Source organism: Coloeus monedula (assembly GCF_965178545.1).
Source record: "Coloeus monedula genome assembly, chromosome: 24".
NCBI lineage: Eukaryota > Metazoa > Chordata > Aves > Passeriformes > Corvidae > Coloeus > Coloeus monedula.
Genome location: NC_138804.1, coordinates 6,317,208 through 6,335,758, shown reverse-complemented (window position 1 = coordinate 6,335,758; position 18,551 = coordinate 6,317,208). Strand labels below are relative to the sequence as shown.

The following is an 18,551-nucleotide window of genomic DNA, read 5'->3' as shown; positions in this document are numbered from 1 at the left end:
CAGGGAGGATCCCATCCCAGCTGTGGAGCTGGGACACCCCCACTGTGGGCTGGGCTCCGTCCCTCCAGCTCTCCTGGCTCCGGAATCCCCAGGTTTTCACCCAAGAAAGGTCCCATCACCTTCATCCCAGTGGTGTCCCAGCCTTGTGACGGTTATCCAGGTGCAGATACAATTCCAGGATGGAGCCTGTGGGCTCCTCTGGGATTCAAACACAGCAGAAACCTGGAGCAGAGGGACTGGGATCGCCCCACAGGCCCAAAAAAGATAAGGAGCAAAGCACCCCACAGCATCTCCTTGGCCATGGCCGGGCAAATCTGCTCAGCTCAAGCCTCCTGCAGCGCCCTAAGCGCCAGGGAAAGGCGAAATGCTCTGATGGAAAACCATAAATCCCCGTCCAATGGCGCCGAGATCCCGCCTGGCTCCCGACCAGGTGGAGTTTTGCAAAGAATCAATTTTAGATTAAAAAAAGGTCAATAAAGCCCGTCATGGAGCTCCCCTGGAAGGAGAGGAGACAACTTCATCTGGGAGAGGGTGGGAAAGGAGCCCAGGCCTTTGTCCTTTGCTCAGAACCTGCCATGCCAGACCCCCCACCCTGGGGTTTATGTGTGAGAAAAACCCCCAATGGCCAAAATTACAGAGCAAATATCAGGAGGAAATCAAAAAAAGGGTCATGAAATTAATTGGGAGGATGAGAAATGGGAGGGAGCCGTGAGGATCTGTGCTCCCACCCAGCCCTGTTGTGCCTCAGTTTCCCCTGGTGGTGTCATCCCAAATCTCTTGAGGGATGGAGAAGGGAGAGGAACCACCCTTTCCTCAAGACTCCGCTTGTCTGCCACCCCACATGCCCTGGTGGGGTGACAGGGATGTCCCCTGTCCCCCCAGGGCCACAGGACCGGCAGTGGGGCTGGATCCGACCCAGCTGAGATCTCCATCCCCAGGGCAGGAGGAACCAGATGGGATCTCTCCCCCAGAATCCTCTCCTTCCACTGAACCAGGGTGTTTGAAGCCAAAACCCATCTGTATCCTTATGCCAGAGAGAGCTCTCCCTGCCAGGTGCATAAAGAGAACACAGGGAAAGCAGGTTTTCTCATTGAACTGATATTTTTATCCCAAAAATCTGGGTTTTGTCTATTTGGGCTGGGCTGGAGCAGCCTGGGGACAGGGACATCCCAGTCCCAGGGCCAGGGGTGCTCCGGCTTTGGGACCAGGGATGTCCCAGACTTGGGATCAGGAATGCTCCATCCCTGGGGTCATAGCGGCCCTGGTTATGGGGTCAAGGATATTCCATCCCCGGGGTCAAGGCTGCTCCATCCCTGGGGTCAGTGGCACTCCAGCCATGGATACCAGGGATGTTCCACACCTGCCATGAAGGATGTGCCAGCCCTGGGGTCAAAAATGCTCCAGCCCTGAGTTCAGGGATGTTCCAGACCAAGGGTCAGGTCAGGAATGCCCCATCCCTGGGGTCACAGACGCCCTGGTTGTGGGGTCACAGATGCCCTGGGGTAAGGGATGCTCCAGCCATGGGGTCACGGACACCCCGGCCTTGGGGCCAAGGACATTCCATCCTTGGGGCAAGGATGCTCCAGCCCTGACTCCAGGGATGTCCCAGACCCGGGATCAGGGCTGCCCCATCCCTGGGCTCAGGTTCAGCCCAGCCCCAGGCTGGACACTGGGGCTTGGAGCACCCTGGGATGGTGGAAGGTGTGGAATGGGGTGAGCTTTACATCCCTACAACCAAACCACTCCAGAATTCCATGATTCTGTGACTTCCCCAGCCACCTCCAGGAAGAAACACACATTTATTGAACAAGCCTTTCCCCAGTTTGAACATAATGAGCCCCCAGCTGCCAGGCACCGTCAGCTCCGTGGATCCCAGGTAATGGATCGGGCTCGGGCGGCTCTTGGAGAATCGATGGAGGAATTAAAATGCGTCCCCACCGTTCCTTCTCCGTTGTCATCGTCTCTGTGCTGGGGAGAGGGGCAGCACATCACAGGATCCATCCTCATTTCGCCTTTGTAGCTCTCAAAATTCACAATTAACAAAAAATTTCTATTCACTTACCGATGTAATTTAATTAGCTTTCCATTAAACACAGACTGAACAGCATCCATTCCCCAGCAGAGTAAATAATTGTTTTCCGTTCTTCCAGAAATCGTCACCCGCTCCTTGGAACCCTCCGGATTCCTGAGGGAGCCTCGGAGCAGCAGTGGGAAAAGGTGGGGAAAGGAAGGGCAAAGCTGCAGGAAGGACAGGAAGGGGCTGAGAGGGGCTGGAGCTGCCTTTGGCTGAGCTGGGATGGGCCGGGATGTCCCCACCGATGCCAGCGTGGGGGTGCTGGATCCATCCCGCTGCACCCCAGGAGCGCCGGGCGCTGCCTCCGCCTCCATCCGGGATCTCTTGCGGATGCTGGCATTACAAAGGGGGCAAGGACCGGGATGGGGATGGGGACAGGGATGGGGACAGCCCCCCAGGGCCATGCTGGGGTCACTTCCAGCCCCCCAGTCCCCACTGGAGCTGGGAATCAGCCCCGCCTCCAGCACAGCTCCATGGAACAGGGCCTGTTTATCCGCATCCCAAGAAAGATTTAATTTCCAGTGGAAATCTCTCAAGCAAATACCTCCCTTGGAGGAATAAACCTGTTTAAGGAAACAATTTTCTCTGCGCTCAGATGAAGCCGTGAACGCTTTGCTGCTGCCATGGCCCAGGGCTGGCACAGATCCGGCGTGGGATGGGAGCCAGGAGAGGCCTGGGCTGCCCTGGGGGAAGCTGGGAACCAGGGGGACCATGGGGGCCTGGCCCCAAATCCCCCTGGATGCTGCTGGGAACCAGTAGGAATGAGAGGGACTGACCCCAAATCCCCCTGGGTGCTGCTGGGAACCAGTGGGAACAGGGGGGAACTGACCCTAAATCCCCCTGGATGCTTTTGGGAACCAGCAGGAATGAGAGGGACTGACCCCAAATACCCCTGGATGCTGCTGGGAACCAGTGGGAATGAGAGGGACTCACCCCAAATCCCCCTGGGTGATGTTGGGAACCAGTGGGAACAGGGGGGACCGGCCCCAAATCCCCCTGGGTGCTGCTGGGAACCAGTGGGAATGAGAGGGACTGATCCCAAATCCCCCTGGGTGATGTTGGGAACCAGTGGGAATGAGAGGCACTGACCCCAAATCCCCCTGGATTCTCGGCTGCTCAGCACAGGGCATTGTCCTGTCCCCAAGGGGTGGTGGCACTGCTGGCCCTGGCACCTCTGGGGTGGTCAGTGCCAGCCCTCCACGGTGGGTTCCAGCTTCTCCCAAACCAACTTCCCTCTCTCCCAGGAGCTGGGACATGGACACATGGTCCGAGGGGTGGGCATTGCCCAGCCCTAATCGCAATGAGCAGTGAAACCTCGAGCTGCCCCATCCATGTCTCCCTCCCCACTGTCCATTGGGATCAAAGGTTTATTCGGCTCCGTCCATCCAGGGCCTGCTCTGTCCATCCAGGCCTGGCTCTGTCCATCCTGGGTCTGGCTCTGTCCATCCAGGCCTGGCTCTGTCCATCCAGGTCTGGCTTTGTCCATCCAGGTCTGGCTCTGTCCATCCAGGCCTGGCTCTGTCCATCCAGGCCTGGCTTTGTCCATCCAGGGCCTGCTCTGTCCATCCAGGTCTGGCTTTGTCCATCCAGGTCTGGCTCCGTCCATCCGGGTCTGGCTCTGTCCATCCAGGGCCTGCTCTGTCCATCCTGGGTCTGGCTCTGTCCATCCAGGCCTGGCTCTGTCCATCCAGGGCCTGCTCTGTCCATCCTGGGTCTGGCTCTGTCCATCCAGGGCCTGCTCTGTCCATCCTGGGTCTGGCTCTGTCCATCCAGGCCTGGCTCTGTCCATCCTGGGCCTGCTCTGTCCATCCTGGGTCTGGCTCTGTCCATCCAGGGCCTGCTCTGTCCATCCTGGGTCTGGCTCTGTCCATCCAGGCCTGGCTCTGTCCATCCTGGGCCTGCTCTGTCCATCCAGGCCTGGCTCTGTCCATCCAGGCCTGGCTCTGTCCATCCTGCTGCTCCCTCAGCCCAAGGATTTGCCCTTAATCCGGATCATTTCCCCGATCTGGGTCATGGCTCCGTGTCCATCGTGCCCAGGCCATGGAGGGGTGTCCGGGGGCACAGGGGGTGACACCCACAGACCCCAGGGTGGGCTCTGGGTCCACCCAGCCCCCACTGCCCCACCCTGGGAGGGGGCACCCAGAGGCTTCAGGAGCCCCAGGACTCCCCAGACCTCAGGGCAGGGGCAGAATGACGCCCCTCCCTCCCTCCCCTGCAGGTTCTTGGGATGGGAATTAGGAAAACAAAACCCTTTCTTTGTTCCTTTAACCAAGCAGGACTTGGCAAAGCTCAGGCTTGCTGTCCTGGCTCAGCCCCAAGGGTCTCCCTCCCCTCTGACACTGGGGTATGGATCCAAATAAACCCCTAAACCCTTGGGATTACAACAGGCTCTAATTAAGCCCTAAATCCACGTGGCAGCCCCTCCTCAGCCAGGAGGAAGGGGCTCATCCCTGGGCACGAGGCTCTCACTCCGGAATATCTGGGTCCCTCCTGGCAGTCCCAGCCCCTCTTCCCGTGTGTTTCAGGGTTCTTTAACCCTCTGCAGTTAAGAAGAAACCTCCGGTGCCTCCAGCCCTGCCTGCTCCTCTCCAGGGAGGTTTGTCCGCTCAGAGCCGTTCATCCATCGGGATCCGGAGATGGATCTGCCCGGGCCTGAGCAGCAGCACCCCGAGGGCTCCTGTCACTCACCCACTGAGGGCAGGGACACTGGGACAGCCCAGGGGAGCAGGGACAAGCCCAGGGACAAGCCCAGGGCTGCAGCAGCCATTCCCATGGGATCCCGCCTGCCATTCCCACTGGGAGTCACGGTAATGACGGGAGGTGGATGTGAGCAGCTGACAGGACCTTGCTGAAGCTGATGCTCCCTGGATTTGGGAGCCAGGCAATGGCTTCCCAGTGCCAGAGGGCAGGGCTGGGTGGGATCTGGGGCAGGAATTGTTCCCTGGCAGGGTGGGCAGGGGCTGGCATGGAATTGCCAGAGCAGCTGGGGCTGCCCCTGGATCCCTGGCAGTGCCCAAGGCCAGGCTGGACATTGGGGCTGGAGCAGCCTGGCACAGTGGGAGGTGTCCCTGCCAGGGAAGGGGTGGGATGGGATGGGAACCATTCCCTGAGTTCAACCTCGATGATTTCCCTGGTTATCCACAGGTGAGGACTTGGATTTAATATTGGAGAACAGAAAAGGAACCAGAGCAATAAAGGCCAGGCACTGAGCTGTGTAAAAAGCCATTTATTGCAGTTTTAACTGTATCAAAAAAACCCAAGAGAAACAGGACAGGGAATTTACAGGCCACGGGTGGAACTGAAACAAAACTCCTCAATTTCAAGGGATCTGGAGAAGGGTTTCATTGTCAGTGGCACGGCCAAAACGGAATTCCTTTCAATCCCAAATTTTCCTGCCTCCCCAAAGAAAAGGGGAGGGGGAAAAAGCTGCACAGTGAGATGTGGAGAGGGGACAGGCTGCAGCAGGGTGGGCTGGGCTGCCACACCGAGCTGCTGTGACCTTCTCCACTGGAGAGAATCCATCCAGCTCCCGCAGATCCGGGATCCCGAGGGCGTGGATCCCACCAGCTCCTCGTGGGCCTCACTGGATCTCCCCCATGTAGAGCCTTTTGTCACTGGATGCGGAGAGAACTGAGGGGGGGGAGGAAGAAAGGAAGACAACAAAGTAAACATAAAAATGGGAATGGAATATAAAAATGAGAATAGAACATAACAATTAGAATATAAAAATGAAAATAGAACATAGCAATTAGAATATAAAAATGAAAATAGAACATAGCAATTAGAATAGAATGTAAAAATGAGAATAGAATATAACAAATAGAATATAAAAATGAGAATAGAACATAACAATTAGAATAGAACATAACAATGAGAATAGAACATAACAATTAGAATAGAATATAAAAATGAGAATAGAACAAATAGAATATAAAAATGAGAATAGAACATAACAATTAGAATAGAATATAAAAATGAGAATAGAACAAATAGAATATAAAAATGAGAATAGAACATAACAATTAGAATAGAATATAAAAATGAGAATAGAACATAGCAATTAGAATAGAACATAACAATGAGAATAGAACATAACAATGAGAATAGAATATAAAAATGAGAATAGAACATAACAGAATAGAATATAAAAATGAGAATAGAACATAACAATTAGAATAGAATATAAAAATGAGAATAGAACATAAATAGAATATAAAAATGAGAATAGAACATAACAATTAGAATAGAATATAAAAATGAGAATAGGACATAACAATTAGAATATAAAAATGAGAATAGAACATAACAATTAGAATATAAAAATTAGAACATAACAATTAGAATAGAAAACAAAAATTAGAATAGAACATAACAATTAGAATATAAAAATTAGAACATAACAATTAGAATAGAACATAACAATTCTCCCAGTGGTCTGAGACCTCCCGAAGGCCACAGCACTGAACTCCTCATTTTGCTGGAAGCCAAATTTCAGTTGCTTCCCAAAGAAAGCCATGGAACGAGTGACACCGATCCCAGGCCGTGCTGCCGCTGCCATCCCCTGTCCCGAGTGTCCCACAGTGCAGGCGGGAACGGCTGAGCCGGGAAGTGGAGGGAGAGGGGGATAAACACCTCTGGAAAGGCTCCCGAGCTCCACCCCGGGAGCGCCGAGTGCCGCTAGAGGGCCCATCCGGCCAGGAAAGCGGCCCCAGGACATTCCATGCCCTGGGAACCGGGAAAACCCCCCGGGCTCCCACAGCCCGGAGCCGCCCTGCCCGCAGCCACGGGACCCGTGAGGCTGGGGAGCCCCGCCGAGCCCAGCGCCAGGGCCACCAACACCCACAGGTCTGTGGAGCATCTCCAGGGACGGGCACTCCACCACCAGGGCTGGACAGCCCTTTCCATGAGGAAATGTTCCCAAAATCCACCCTGAGCCTGCCCTGGCCCAGCCTGAGGCCGTTCCCTCTCCTCCTGTCCCTGTTCCCTGCCAGCAGAGCCCGACCCCCCCGGCTGCCCCCTCCTGTCAGGGACTTGTGCAGAGCCACAAGGTCCCGCCTGAGCCTCCTTTGCTCCAGGCTCAGCCCCTTTCCCAGCTCCCTCAGGATTCCCCAGCCCCTTCCCAGCTCCCTCAGGAATTCTCCAGCCCCTTTCCCAGCTCCCTCAGGAATTCTCCAGCCCCTTTCCAGCTCTGCTCCCTTCCCTGGACTCGCTCCAGCCCCTCAGGGTCTCCCTCACTGTGAGGGGAAAATAAAAAAGTGGGAGAAAACGTGAGGGGAAAAGAAAGTGAGGGAAGTTTGGGGAAGGCTCTGCTGCAGAGCTTTTCCCTTCTGGATCCCCCTTTGCTCCAGGCTGAGCGCCTTTCCCAGCTCCCTCAGGAATTCTCCAGCCCCTTTCCCAGCTCCCTCAGCCACTCCTGGGGCTCCAGCCCCTTCCCAGCTCCTTCAGCCTCTCCTCACAGGATTCCCTCTCCAGCCCCATCCCAGCTCCCTCAGCCTCTCCTCACAGGATTCCCTCTCCAGCCCCATCCCAGCTCCCTCAGCCTCTCCTCACAGGATTCCCTCTCCAGCCCCATCCCAGCTCCCTCAGCCTCTCCTCACAGGATTCCCTCTCCAGCCCTTCCCCCCTTCAGGGAATTCAAGGCACAGAGCCACAGGAATGACCCAGAAGAGCCGGGTTTGACACCAGCTGTGGTTTAATCCCTGTCTAGGAGAGCTCTGGGGCTTCACCCCCAGCTGCAGCCCGGTGTGTGGCACCCTGCCACAGCCTGGCTGCCCGTGCAGCTCAGCATCCCACACTGGTTTACAGGATTAGCATTCCCAGGCCTTCACAGCCAGCAGCTGCATGACTCCACAGGTTCTTAACAACAGCTTTTTAATTTTTATCTGAAGCCCAGTGATTGATGACCCAAGAGGAGCTCGGCACATGATCCCACACCCAGAGAGGAGCTGGCTCTGTTCCCCCAGCACGGCCCCAGCCTCAGGAGAGCCATGAAGAACCAGGAATGAATCCAGAACTCCCTCCCTGCCCCTTGGCATGACTGAGCTCTTAGCTTGGCTTTGGGGTGGACTGCTGGCAATTTTTGGCTGCTGACCTGGCCAAGGTGAGCATTTCCATGGAAACACAGCACCCTGCAGCCCTGCCCAGCCCATGCTGGACCAAGAAATGGGGATGGAACCTGGTCCCAGCTCCTGCTGAGTGGTAAAAATGGCTCTGAAAAGCCACCACAAGCTCTGCATCACCCAGCTCTGACTGGCACCATGTGTGAGACACCTCCACTGCACCAAGAGCTTCCTTTGGGTGGGATCTTGGGCAGGAATTGTTCCCTGGCAGGGTGGGCAGGGGCTGGCATGGAATTGCCAGAGCAGCTGGGGCTGCCCCTGGATCCCTGGCAGTGCCCAAGGCCAGGCTGGACATTGGGGCTGGAGCAGCCTGGCACAGTGGGAGGTGTCCCTGCCATGGCAGGGCTGGCACTGGGTGGGCTTTAAGGTCCCTTCCAACCCAACCCATTCCATGATTCTGTGATTTTGTGATTCTCTGATTTGCTTCCTACAGCTTTTGGGGAAATCAGGACACCGCAGGTGATCCACGTCCTCACAGAATCCCCAAACACGGTTCTATCCCTGTGTCCCAGACATCCCAAACCCTTTCCTCGTGGCCCCTGGGAAGGCTGGACGAGCCCTGGGCAGTGGCAGCCACCCCCAGAGCCACCCTGCTGCCCTCTGGATGTCCCCACCTCAGTCCCAGAGTCCCTGTGCTCAGCCCAGGCTGCCCCCACCCAACTGGAGATGAGCAAACAAGACCCTGCCACCCCTAAATCTGATAATGGGGCTCTGAGCCACTCTGGCAATTTTGGGGGCTGCTTCCCAGAGGATCAGCAGTTCAGTGAGCCCTGGAGCTGCCTCCTGGGGAGGAGGGGAGCACTTACTGATGGGTTCCTCGGGGTGGAAAGCCAGTTCGTTCACGGAGCCGGCGTGGCCGGGCAGCTTGTAGAGGATCCTCCTGGAGGTGGTGTCCCACACGTACACAAACCTGCAACAGAGGCCCGGTGAGGGCAGCAAGCGGGGAAAGAAAGCACCCCCAGGTGGTTCTGAGCTGGCTGGAACAGCTCAGAGTGCGGATAAACAGGAACTTCTCGGGAGAAAAATGCTGCCCTGACTGATTCAGGAGAGCAGAGGCCTGAGCAGGTAGGAATCAAAAGGTCAAGAGGCAAAAACCTCACTGCCAGCGCTGCGTTTCATCCCTCAGGGCACAGGGGATTTGGATTTGAAAGCTGTGAGGCCAAAGGAATCCCTGATAGTGCAGGCACAGGGAGAAAATCAGCACTGGGAATGGGGAGGAGGGGGTCTCACCTCACAAACACCCCCAAACACTCTCTGCACGTCCAGGCATCACCTTGGGCTGGCAGTGAGGAGGGACCCAGAGCCCCCCAGCCCCTGCTGCAGTGCAATCCCTCACAGCCAGCAGCTCCAGAGATGGATTTCCTCTGGCTGTGCCACATGATCCACTTCCCAGCAGTCACTAGGGAGTGACGGGATCACCCTCACCACCCTCCCTCAGGCCTGAGCCCCCACCTGAGCTGAGGGGCAGAACCCGCCAGGATCCTTCCCTGGGAGCTCAGGAAGGAATGGCTGGCACCAGGCCCAGCTCAGCTTTCCCACTGCTCCTACAAACGGCCTCAGAGCCAGGGAAACAGAGCCCCAAATCCCTGGGTGTGCTGTGGGGAGCTCCACAGGGAAGCAGAGCCGTGCCCTGGCCTGGCCAGGGAGATTTGGATGCAGCACAACAAGATGAACACCCTGCAGGCCCAGGGGAGGTGGTGCTGCAGCTCACCTGCACAGGTATCCCACACCCCTCCCTCCCTCCCTCCCTCCCCAGCACCAGGGAAGGGAATTTGGCACGAGGCTCTCAGCTCTGCAACAACAGAAGAGAAATCAGTGGCTGGGGAGAGCTGCAGCTGGGTGATGCTCACCCTGCCCTCCCACCCCGCTGCTTGGGGAGGTGATGGACAGCTCAGTCGGAATTCCTGGAGCAGGAAAGGGCAGCAGTTGGGTTTGGTGGGAAGAGCAGCTCTTCAGTCGCCCCCCAGGGCATCCCTGGGCTTCCAGAGGCTGAGGGAAGGGGACAGCCCCTGGACACTTGGAAAAGCAATCCCCTGCTCCCAGGGAAGGTCACCGTGCATCCCAGGGCTCTCCCGCAGGGATTCAGACCTGCTGGGCATGGGTGGCCCCTCCCTCAGCCCTCAACACCAAGGCTGGACCCTTCCAGGCTTCTTTGGGGCTCCTCAGTTTCCCCCTTCCTTTCCACGGCAGGGCTTTGCAAACCAGACAAAAAAAAAAGATGATTTGTTTGTACAATCAGCCTGGATTTTCACTGAAATGCTGCTTTTCACCCCCAGAAAAAGCCCTGAATGATTTGTAACCCCTGCTGGCTGCCCAGACAGGACACTGGGTACCAGCACCAGGTACTCCTCCTCCTTAGGAACTTTTCAGGCTGGTGCCATTCTGTGATTTATTTTCTTGAGGGAAGCCCCCAGGCCTGCAATGCAAGCCTTGAATGAGGATGATTTCAAGCCCAGCCCTTATCCAGCAGGCAGGAATTGTCCCTGTTGCTTTCTCAAAGCACTCTGCTGTTGTGGTTTTTAATTTGGTGTTGCAAGGCAGGCAAAGTGGCTGATTTTACTACAACACTTCTGAAGGGCTCAACCCCAAAAAACATTCAGGTGATTGTCCCTCCAACACAGGCACAGTGCAGAAGGAGAGAGAAATCACTGGGGGACTGTTTTGTACTCAAAACAAAATGTTTGTTTAACCTTGCTTTGCTTTTCCTGAAAATAGTCCTAAAAAAATTAAAATAACAGTAAAAACAACAACAACAACAAAAAAATAATTAAAAACCAACTAATTAAAAAATAACAAAAATGAAAATAAAATAATAATTAAAATAAACTGAAAGCTCTCTGATAGCAGAAAGATTGGAGTGGCCTGGTCTGACCTGCCCCAGGAGCTCCATCAGCACCTGCAGAATGAACCCACTGACCCAAACTCCTGGCACAGCTGCCCAGAGCAGGGCTCAGCCTGCCCCTGACGCAGGGATCCAGGCAGGAATTCCTCTCCCAGGCAGGAATTCCTCTCCCTGTCACTGCCCAGCAGGGCTGGGGGCAGAGTCCCGGCTCAGGTTTATGCTGGGACAGCTGCCCCACTAAAAGTGGGCAGGGAGAGCTCGAGTTCTGCCTCTCTGCTAGCAGAAACTCATTAATCTGCTGATTACTGCTGCTCCATGCCCTGGCCCCCAGCCTGCAGGAATTCCTGTCTCCCTGGCTCTGCATTTGGGCCTGGATTTGCTCCAGGGGCCGTTGGTGTCCTTCACAGGGACCTTCAGCCCCCGTGCTGCTTCTCCCTCTGCCCCTTTTGCTCCTCAGTTGTCTTTACAGAATCTCTCATTCACGAGTCTGACGTGTGCTAATTGATCTTTATTTCTCCTCAGTTAAAGGAGGGATCACTAATGATCCCTGGAATCCCAGCATGCAGGGATGTAACTGGGATTTGTGCTCCTCATCCTCTAACCCCACACGCAGACCCTGCTCTCAAAGACCCTCCCAAGCTTCTGCCAGGACACCCAGGGGTCCAACTCAGTGGCAAAGATGTCACTGTCACCTGCTGGCCCTGCTGGGGGATCCTGAGCAGATGCCCAGCCAGTTTTTAACACTAATAATCAGATTTTACAACAGTCAGAAGCTCCTCCACAGACACCAAAGCAACAGAAACGCATCCCTGAGGAAATCAGGAAAACTCCTGAGGGTTGTTTGGGATCTCACACCCCCACACCCAACCCTGAGCCTTCAGAGTTGGATCCAGGAATGCTGCAAATCCATGGGGACAGAGGGATGCAGTGGCAACTCACCTGTCAGCCGACCCCCCTGCAATTTTGCTGCCATCTGGGGACCAGGAGCACCTCAGAAGGTTCTAAAATAAAAGAACATGCACAGATCTGTTCAGTTTTCCCCTTCTCCTTGAATTAAAATCGCCAGGAGACTTTAACCAGCACCACTTTAATGATCTCCCTTGGAAGAGGAGGTGGTAATTACAGATTTTATTTTATTGCTGCAAACAGCCAGTGCCTTGTTATTTCACACAAAGTAGATGGTAAGTGTAGAAAATACTTAATTTACAGCTAATTACAGCTGAACTGAGCAAAGAAATCTTGTTACTGAGGCTTTAATTGGAATCCCACTTTGTGTATTCATCTTTCTTTGAGTTCTTATTAAGGCCCTTTCTGGCCTAAACTTGAAGTGAAAAAAACAATTTAGAGAAAAGTTAATAGCAGGGGGAATTGAACAAGGAGTGGAGCACACTAACCTTCTCAAAATTATGGACATTCCCCTGGAAAATCTTCACACATCTCTCCTTGGGGGCGAAGGGCCTCACATCCCAGATCCGAACTGCAACAGAGTCAGAGCCAGCAGCTGAGGGTGCCAGGGAAAGGGCAGCCCTGGAAAACCCTTCCCCATGCCCAGGATGTGCTCCCTGTCCCCTTCATGTCCCCAAAAGCCAAAGGGAACCAGCAGCTTTCCCTGCAGGAAGCTTTGCTCTGGCAGGACAAAAGCAGCAACGTGTAATTACACCCAGAGCGGGAAAATCCAAACCAGCTACCCCAGAATTCAGCCACCACCTCCTTACAGGAGGATTTGCTTTATCCTGACACATCCCATGGGCACGGTCCTGATGGGCTCAGCCTCACTGGGCACCTCGATGGGACAGGCAGGGTGGCAGCTGGGCTGTCACTGCCATGAGGGGACAAACCTGTGCCATGTCCTGTGATCCCAGTGCCCTGCAGGAGCTGGGCTGTCACTGCCATGAGGGGACAAACCTGTGCCATGTCCTGTGTCCCCAGTGCCCTGCAGGAGCTGGGCTGTCACTGCCATGAGGGGACAAACCTGTGCCATGTCCTGTGTCCCCAGTGCCCTGCAGGAGCTGGGCTGTCACTGCCATGAGGGGACAAACCTGTGCCATGTCCTGTGTCCCCAGTGCCCTGCAGGAGCTGGGCTGTCACTGCCATGAGGGGACAAACCTGTGCCATGTCCTGTGATCCCAGTGCCCTGCAGGAGCTGGGCTGCCACTGCTGCTCAGGGGACACAGCCAAACCACCCTGCCATGAGCCAGGCCCTGAGGTCACAGATAAGCTGTGCCATGGCTCGAGTCCCCAGAGCCCTGCAGGGGCGGGCACAAACCCCCCTGAGGGAGCTGCTCCCCCCGCCAAGGACGTGAATCCACGGTTTAACTCCGGAGCCGAGCTCCCTGCAGCCCACCCCACCTCTGGGTGCTTTTTTCCCGGGATGAACACCCAGAGGTGTCCCAGAAGCCTCAGCAGGGTGTACCTGTGTTGTCCATGGCGTTGGAGAGCAGGTAGGAGCCCTCGGAGCTGAGGCTCAGGCCCGTCACGGAGTCGGCGTGGCCCCGCATGGTGTAGGTGAGCTTGTTCTGCCGCAGGTCCCACACCTGGCACAGCAAACACAGCCAGGAACGCTGGAGCTGCAGCTCCCAGAGCATCCCACACAGGTACTGCCAAATCAGCTCTGGGTTCTAGCTGCTGGGGGCTGGAGCTTGAGGGGTGTTGTAGGAAAAGGGGATTTGTGCCTTAGGAGATTCCTGACTGAACGTATTCAACCCCCAAGGAGTCACACGGCAGCAGCCCCACACGTGCAGGACCCAGGGAATGGCTTCCCAGTGCCAGAGGGCAGGGCTGGATGGGATCTTGGGCAGGAATTGTTCCCTGGCAGGGTGGGCAGGGGCTGGCATGGAATTGCCAGAGCAGCTGGGGCTGCCCCTGCATCCCTGGCAGTGCCCAAGGCCAGGCTGGACATTGGGGCTGGAGCAGCCTGGCACAGTGGGAGGTGTCCCTGCCCATGGAGGGGTTTGGAGTGAGCTGGGCTTTCAGGTGTTTCCCACCCAAACCATTGCATGATTCTATGAAAATATGAGGCTGGAACTCTGTGTGTGTTGGAGGAAGACAGAATTTGCCTTTTAGAAGATTTCTAAGTGAAGATGTTCAACCTCCAAAGAGTTCAATGTCAGAACTCCTGAAGTGGCTACAAAATCCCCAAATCCAACTGCTGGGTGGCACAGAGCAGCCCAATTCCCACAGTTTCAGGCTGTTCTTCCCAACGAGGGGCAGTGGGAACAGCTCTGGGGGCAGTGCCAGGCTGGGGACAGCTCTGGGGGCAGTGCCACACCGAGCCCTGGCTGTGCCACGCTGGGGACAGGCTGGAGCAGGGGCTGAGGGCACAGGGCCACAGCCTGAGCCCTGCAGCCACCAGGGAAATCAGCTGAATGAAACGCTGAGCTCACTCTTAAATAAGAACTTTCCACACCAGCAGGTGCCAGAGTGAGCTGCAAACTGGAGCAAAGGGCACAGAGGGCACAGAGGGGACGTGGCACCACATTTTCTTCAGCTGAGCTCACATTTGCCCTGTCACAGGCTGCCAGCACAGCCAGCATTCCTCACTGGGTGACAGCAGAGCTGGGACACTGGGAATGCCAGGCTGTCATGTGCCAGCCTGGAGCGGCTCCCTGCCTCTTCAGCCACCAGCAGGGATGGACACAGCGGGTCCAGGGGGGGTTGGGATGTAAAATTCAGCAGGTGACTCCCATGGGTGCCCTTGAGCAACGCGGGGAGCGACAGGATGGAAAAGGGGGGCACAGTGGGAAAGGGGCACGGGGACACGCAGGGTCCTACCTTGATGTCATTGTCGATGCCTCCAGAGATGATCTGGTCACTGGTGTCATTGAAGGTGACAGCCAGGACCTGGTAGGTGTTCTGGAATGTCTGGACAGCAGCTTTTTTCCTGATATCCCACAGCTGGGAAGAAACGTGGCGGTTGTAAGAGGTGGACATGGATATTTAACACCAAAATCCCAGGGAGCTGCAGATATTGGCAGAGACTCAGACTGCTCTCCTAAAATCCCTCTTCAGGTCTCGGGAGATCATGATAAAAAAGATTCAATCTAGAGATCCTCATAAAAAACATTAAACCTGGTGTGTTTGGAGCACAGGAATGGAGGGAGGGAAGAAGGGGCCAGCACAGGAGAGTCCAGGAAAGAGAAGAAGGGGCCAGCACAGATTTCAGGAGAAGGAAAAAGGGACCAGCACATATTTCAGGAATAGTTTTCTCATGCTTTGCTAATCCAGAGCAGCAGAAAAAAAATCCAACTGAGCAGCTCGACCTTCACAACCCCCTGAGAACCGCAGAAAAAAGAAGGAGCAGCGAAATTCAGTGTCGCATTTTTGATTTTGAACTCGCAGCGCTGAGATAACGGAACGAGCAACAAAAGGCTCAATTCAGATCCCAAAAACTCTTCCACCTTTCCTCCCCAGCCTTTTCCCCTGGGAACACACCGACCTTGACGGTGCCATCGTCGCTGCCCGTGCAGACGAGCTGGGGTCCCCTCCGGGCCGGGTAACAGGAGTTGACGAAGGACGTGTGGCCCTTGAGCCTCTTCACCCTCTCGCCGGTCTCGCTGTCCCACACAGCCACGGTTTTGTCCGTGGATGCTGAGAAGAGCATGCTGCAGGCAACAGCCACCGTGAGGGCTCCGTTCCCTCCCCAGCTCTCCTTCAGGAATAGCCAGCAAGGGAAGAATCTCCCCCCATTTGGTGTTTCAGAGGAGCCTGACTGACACTGGAGCGGCACAAACTCCCTCTAATCCCGGTTATCAGTTGTTTTTCTGCCTCCTCAAATGTTCTCTGGGATGAAGACAGGCAGAAAAGCTCAGCAGGAATGGTGGAACAGCCTCTTAAATTAACCAGTATCTCACTTGTTCTCTCTCTCCCTCGCCAGCATCCCCCAGACACCCAACACAAGCTTCCCTCTGTTCCCCAGAACTGCATCAATGGCACTGGTGGGTCACAGGTGCCCCCAGATCCTTTGGGCACGCTGGAAAAGCCACACTTCAGGGACTGGGTGTCCATGGACTGAGCAAGGGCAACAATCCCAGGATCACTGAGGTTGGAAAAGCTCTCCAGGATCATCAAATCCGAGCTGTGCCCCATCCCCACCTCAGTGCCACCTCCAGGAACTCCTTGGGCATCTCCAAGGCTGGGCACTCCAAACCTCCCTGGGCAGCCCCTGCCAATCCCTGAGCACCCTTTCCATGGGGAAATTCCTGCTGCTGCCCACCCTGAGCCTGCCCTGGCCCAGCCTGAGGCCGTTCCCTCTCCTCCTGTCCCTGTTCCCTGCCAGCAGAGCCCGACCCCCCCGGCTGCCCCCTCCTGTCAGGGACTTGTGCAGAGCCACAAGGGCCCCCCTGAGCCTCCCTTGCTCCAGGCTGAGCCCCTTTCCCAGCTCCCTCAGGAATTCTCCAGCCCCTTCCCAGCTCCGCTCCCTTCCCTGGACTCGCTCCAGCCCCTCAGGGTCTCCCTCACTGTGAGGGGAAAATAAAAAGTGGGAGAAAACGTGAGGGGAAAAGAAAGTGAGGGAAGTTTGGGGAAGGCTCTGCTGCAGAGCTTTTCCCTTCTGGATCCCCCTTTGCTCCAGGCTGAGCGCCTTTCCCAGCTCCCTCAGGAATTCTCCAGCCCCTTTCCCAGCTCCCTCAGGAATTCTCCAGCCCCTTTCCCAGCTCCCTCAGGAATTCTCCAGCCCCTTTCCCAGCTCCCTCAGGAATTCTCCAGCCCCTTTCCCAGCTCCCTCAGGAATTCTCCAGGCCCTTTCCCAGCTCCCTCAGGCTCTCCTGGGGCTCCAGCCCTTTCCCAGCCCCATTCCCTGAGGCTCAGTGAGTCCCTGGGGGACCCTGAGCAGCAGACGGCCCCTGCCCTCACCTGCCATCCGTGTTGTAGTGCAGCTCCATGACGGCCCCACTGTGTCCCTTCAGCGTGGCGAAGTTGTCGCAGTCCCCGTAGACGTTCCAGAGCACTGGGGGACAGCAGGGGAGGGTGAGCGCAGGACAAACACGGGAACACCCCCCTGCTGTGTGCAGTGTGGGCTAATTAACAGCAGTAACGAAGCACTGTGTGAGCTCCAGGGCAGAGATGATTTAGGGGTCTTGATTAAGGTGATTTTATTAGGAAAAAGAGCATCTTTGCTTCAGCAACTCTAAGTATTAAAAAGTGCATTTCTGCACACTTCTGCAGCCTGTGTGAGGGGGACACAGCGCTGTGCCCAGCAAGACACGCTCCCAGCACCATCAGGATGGGACCTGCAGAGGAGCTGGGAAAAGCTTCCTGCACCCTCCTGGAGAAACCCTTCACGCTCAGGACCCAGCCAGGGCTGAGCTGAACCCCTCAGCAGCAGGGCCTGAGCCCGTGTGAGCCCAGCCTGGGGGGCAGCAGGGACACTCACAGATGAGCCTGTCGAAGCCAGCCGAGGCCAGGGTGTTGCCATTGGGATGGAACTTGCAGCAATAAACCTCCCCCTCGTGTCCCGACAGCAGCATGATGGGGGCCTGCAGCGAGGAGCAGCGCGGGGGGCCCTGAGGGACACACGGACACGGTGAGGGGACGAGGGATGAGCCCAGGGCGTGGCCAGCCCTGCCCGGCATCCCGGCCTTCCCACACCACATCTCACCAGAATTAAAGAACCCCAGGATCACCGAGGTGGGAAAAGAGCTCCCAGAGCATCGAGCCCACCCCGTGCCCCATCCCCACCTTGTCCCCAGCCCAGAGCACTCAGTGCCACCTCCAGGAATTCCCTGGACACCTCCATGGATGGGCACTCCAAACCTCCCTGGGCAGCCCCTGCCAATCCCTGAGCACCCTTTCCATGGGGAAATTCCTGCTGCTGCCCACCCTGAGCCTGCCCTGGCCCAGCCTGAGGCCGTTCCCTCTCCTCCTGTCCCTGTTCCCTGCCAGCAGAGCCCGACCCCCCCGGCTGCCCCCTCCTGTCAGGGACTTGTGCAGAGCCACAAGGGCCCCCCTGAGCCTCCTTTGCTCCAGCCTGAGCCCCTTTCCCAGCTCCCTCAGGATTCCCCAGCCCCTTTCCCTTCCCTGGACTCGCTCCAGCCCCTCAGGGTCCCTCTGAGGGGCCCAGAACCGAACGCAGCACTGGAGATGCCTCAGCAGTGCCCAGCCCCAACACCCTCGTGGCGCTTCCCTCCCACCGGAACCACCCCCGGGCTTCTTCCCTCACCCTTCCATCCCATCCCAGGTCTCTTCCCACCCCATCCCTCACGTTCCCCCCATTACCGCCTGCAGCAGAGCTCCGGCCGGAGGCTGCCCCCCTGCACCGCCCGTGCCCGGCGCCCCCGGCAGATCATGGCGGGGCCGCTTGGCAGGCACGGGGACGAGCGGGAGGTCGGGGCCGGGCGCGGGGGCGGCGCCGGGGGCGGCGGGGCTCGGGGGGGGCCCGGGAGCGGGGCCGGGAGCGGGGCCGGGGCCCGGCACCTTCCGCTTCTGCTGCTCGATCATGGCGGGCCGCCGGGCCCCGCCCCCCGCGCCCCATTGGCTGCCGCCGCCGCGCCCGCCGCGCTGATTGGCGGAGCGCCCTGGA

At 56.7% G+C, this 18,551-nt stretch overlaps 1 protein-coding gene across 1 annotated transcript; it reads right to left on the bottom strand.

Annotated features, from left to right (window-relative positions):
- Positions 1 to 5,291: 5,291 nt before the first annotated feature.
- SNRNP40 (small nuclear ribonucleoprotein U5 subunit 40) lies at positions 5,292 to 18,475 on the bottom strand. The gene is made up of 10 exons (XM_082296618.1): positions 18,248 to 18,475; positions 17,406 to 17,535; positions 16,886 to 16,979; positions 15,471 to 15,636; positions 14,807 to 14,929; positions 13,449 to 13,569; positions 12,430 to 12,512; positions 11,975 to 12,036; positions 9,000 to 9,103; positions 5,292 to 5,704 (listed from the first exon to the last, which is right to left on the bottom strand). Exons 1-10 carry the CDS (start codon positions 18,467 to 18,469, stop codon positions 5,655 to 5,657), a joined length of 1,155 nt encoding a protein of 384 aa, XP_082152744.1. The 5' UTR covers positions 18,470 to 18,475; the 3' UTR covers positions 5,292 to 5,654.
- Positions 18,476 to 18,551: the final 76 nt, after the last annotated feature.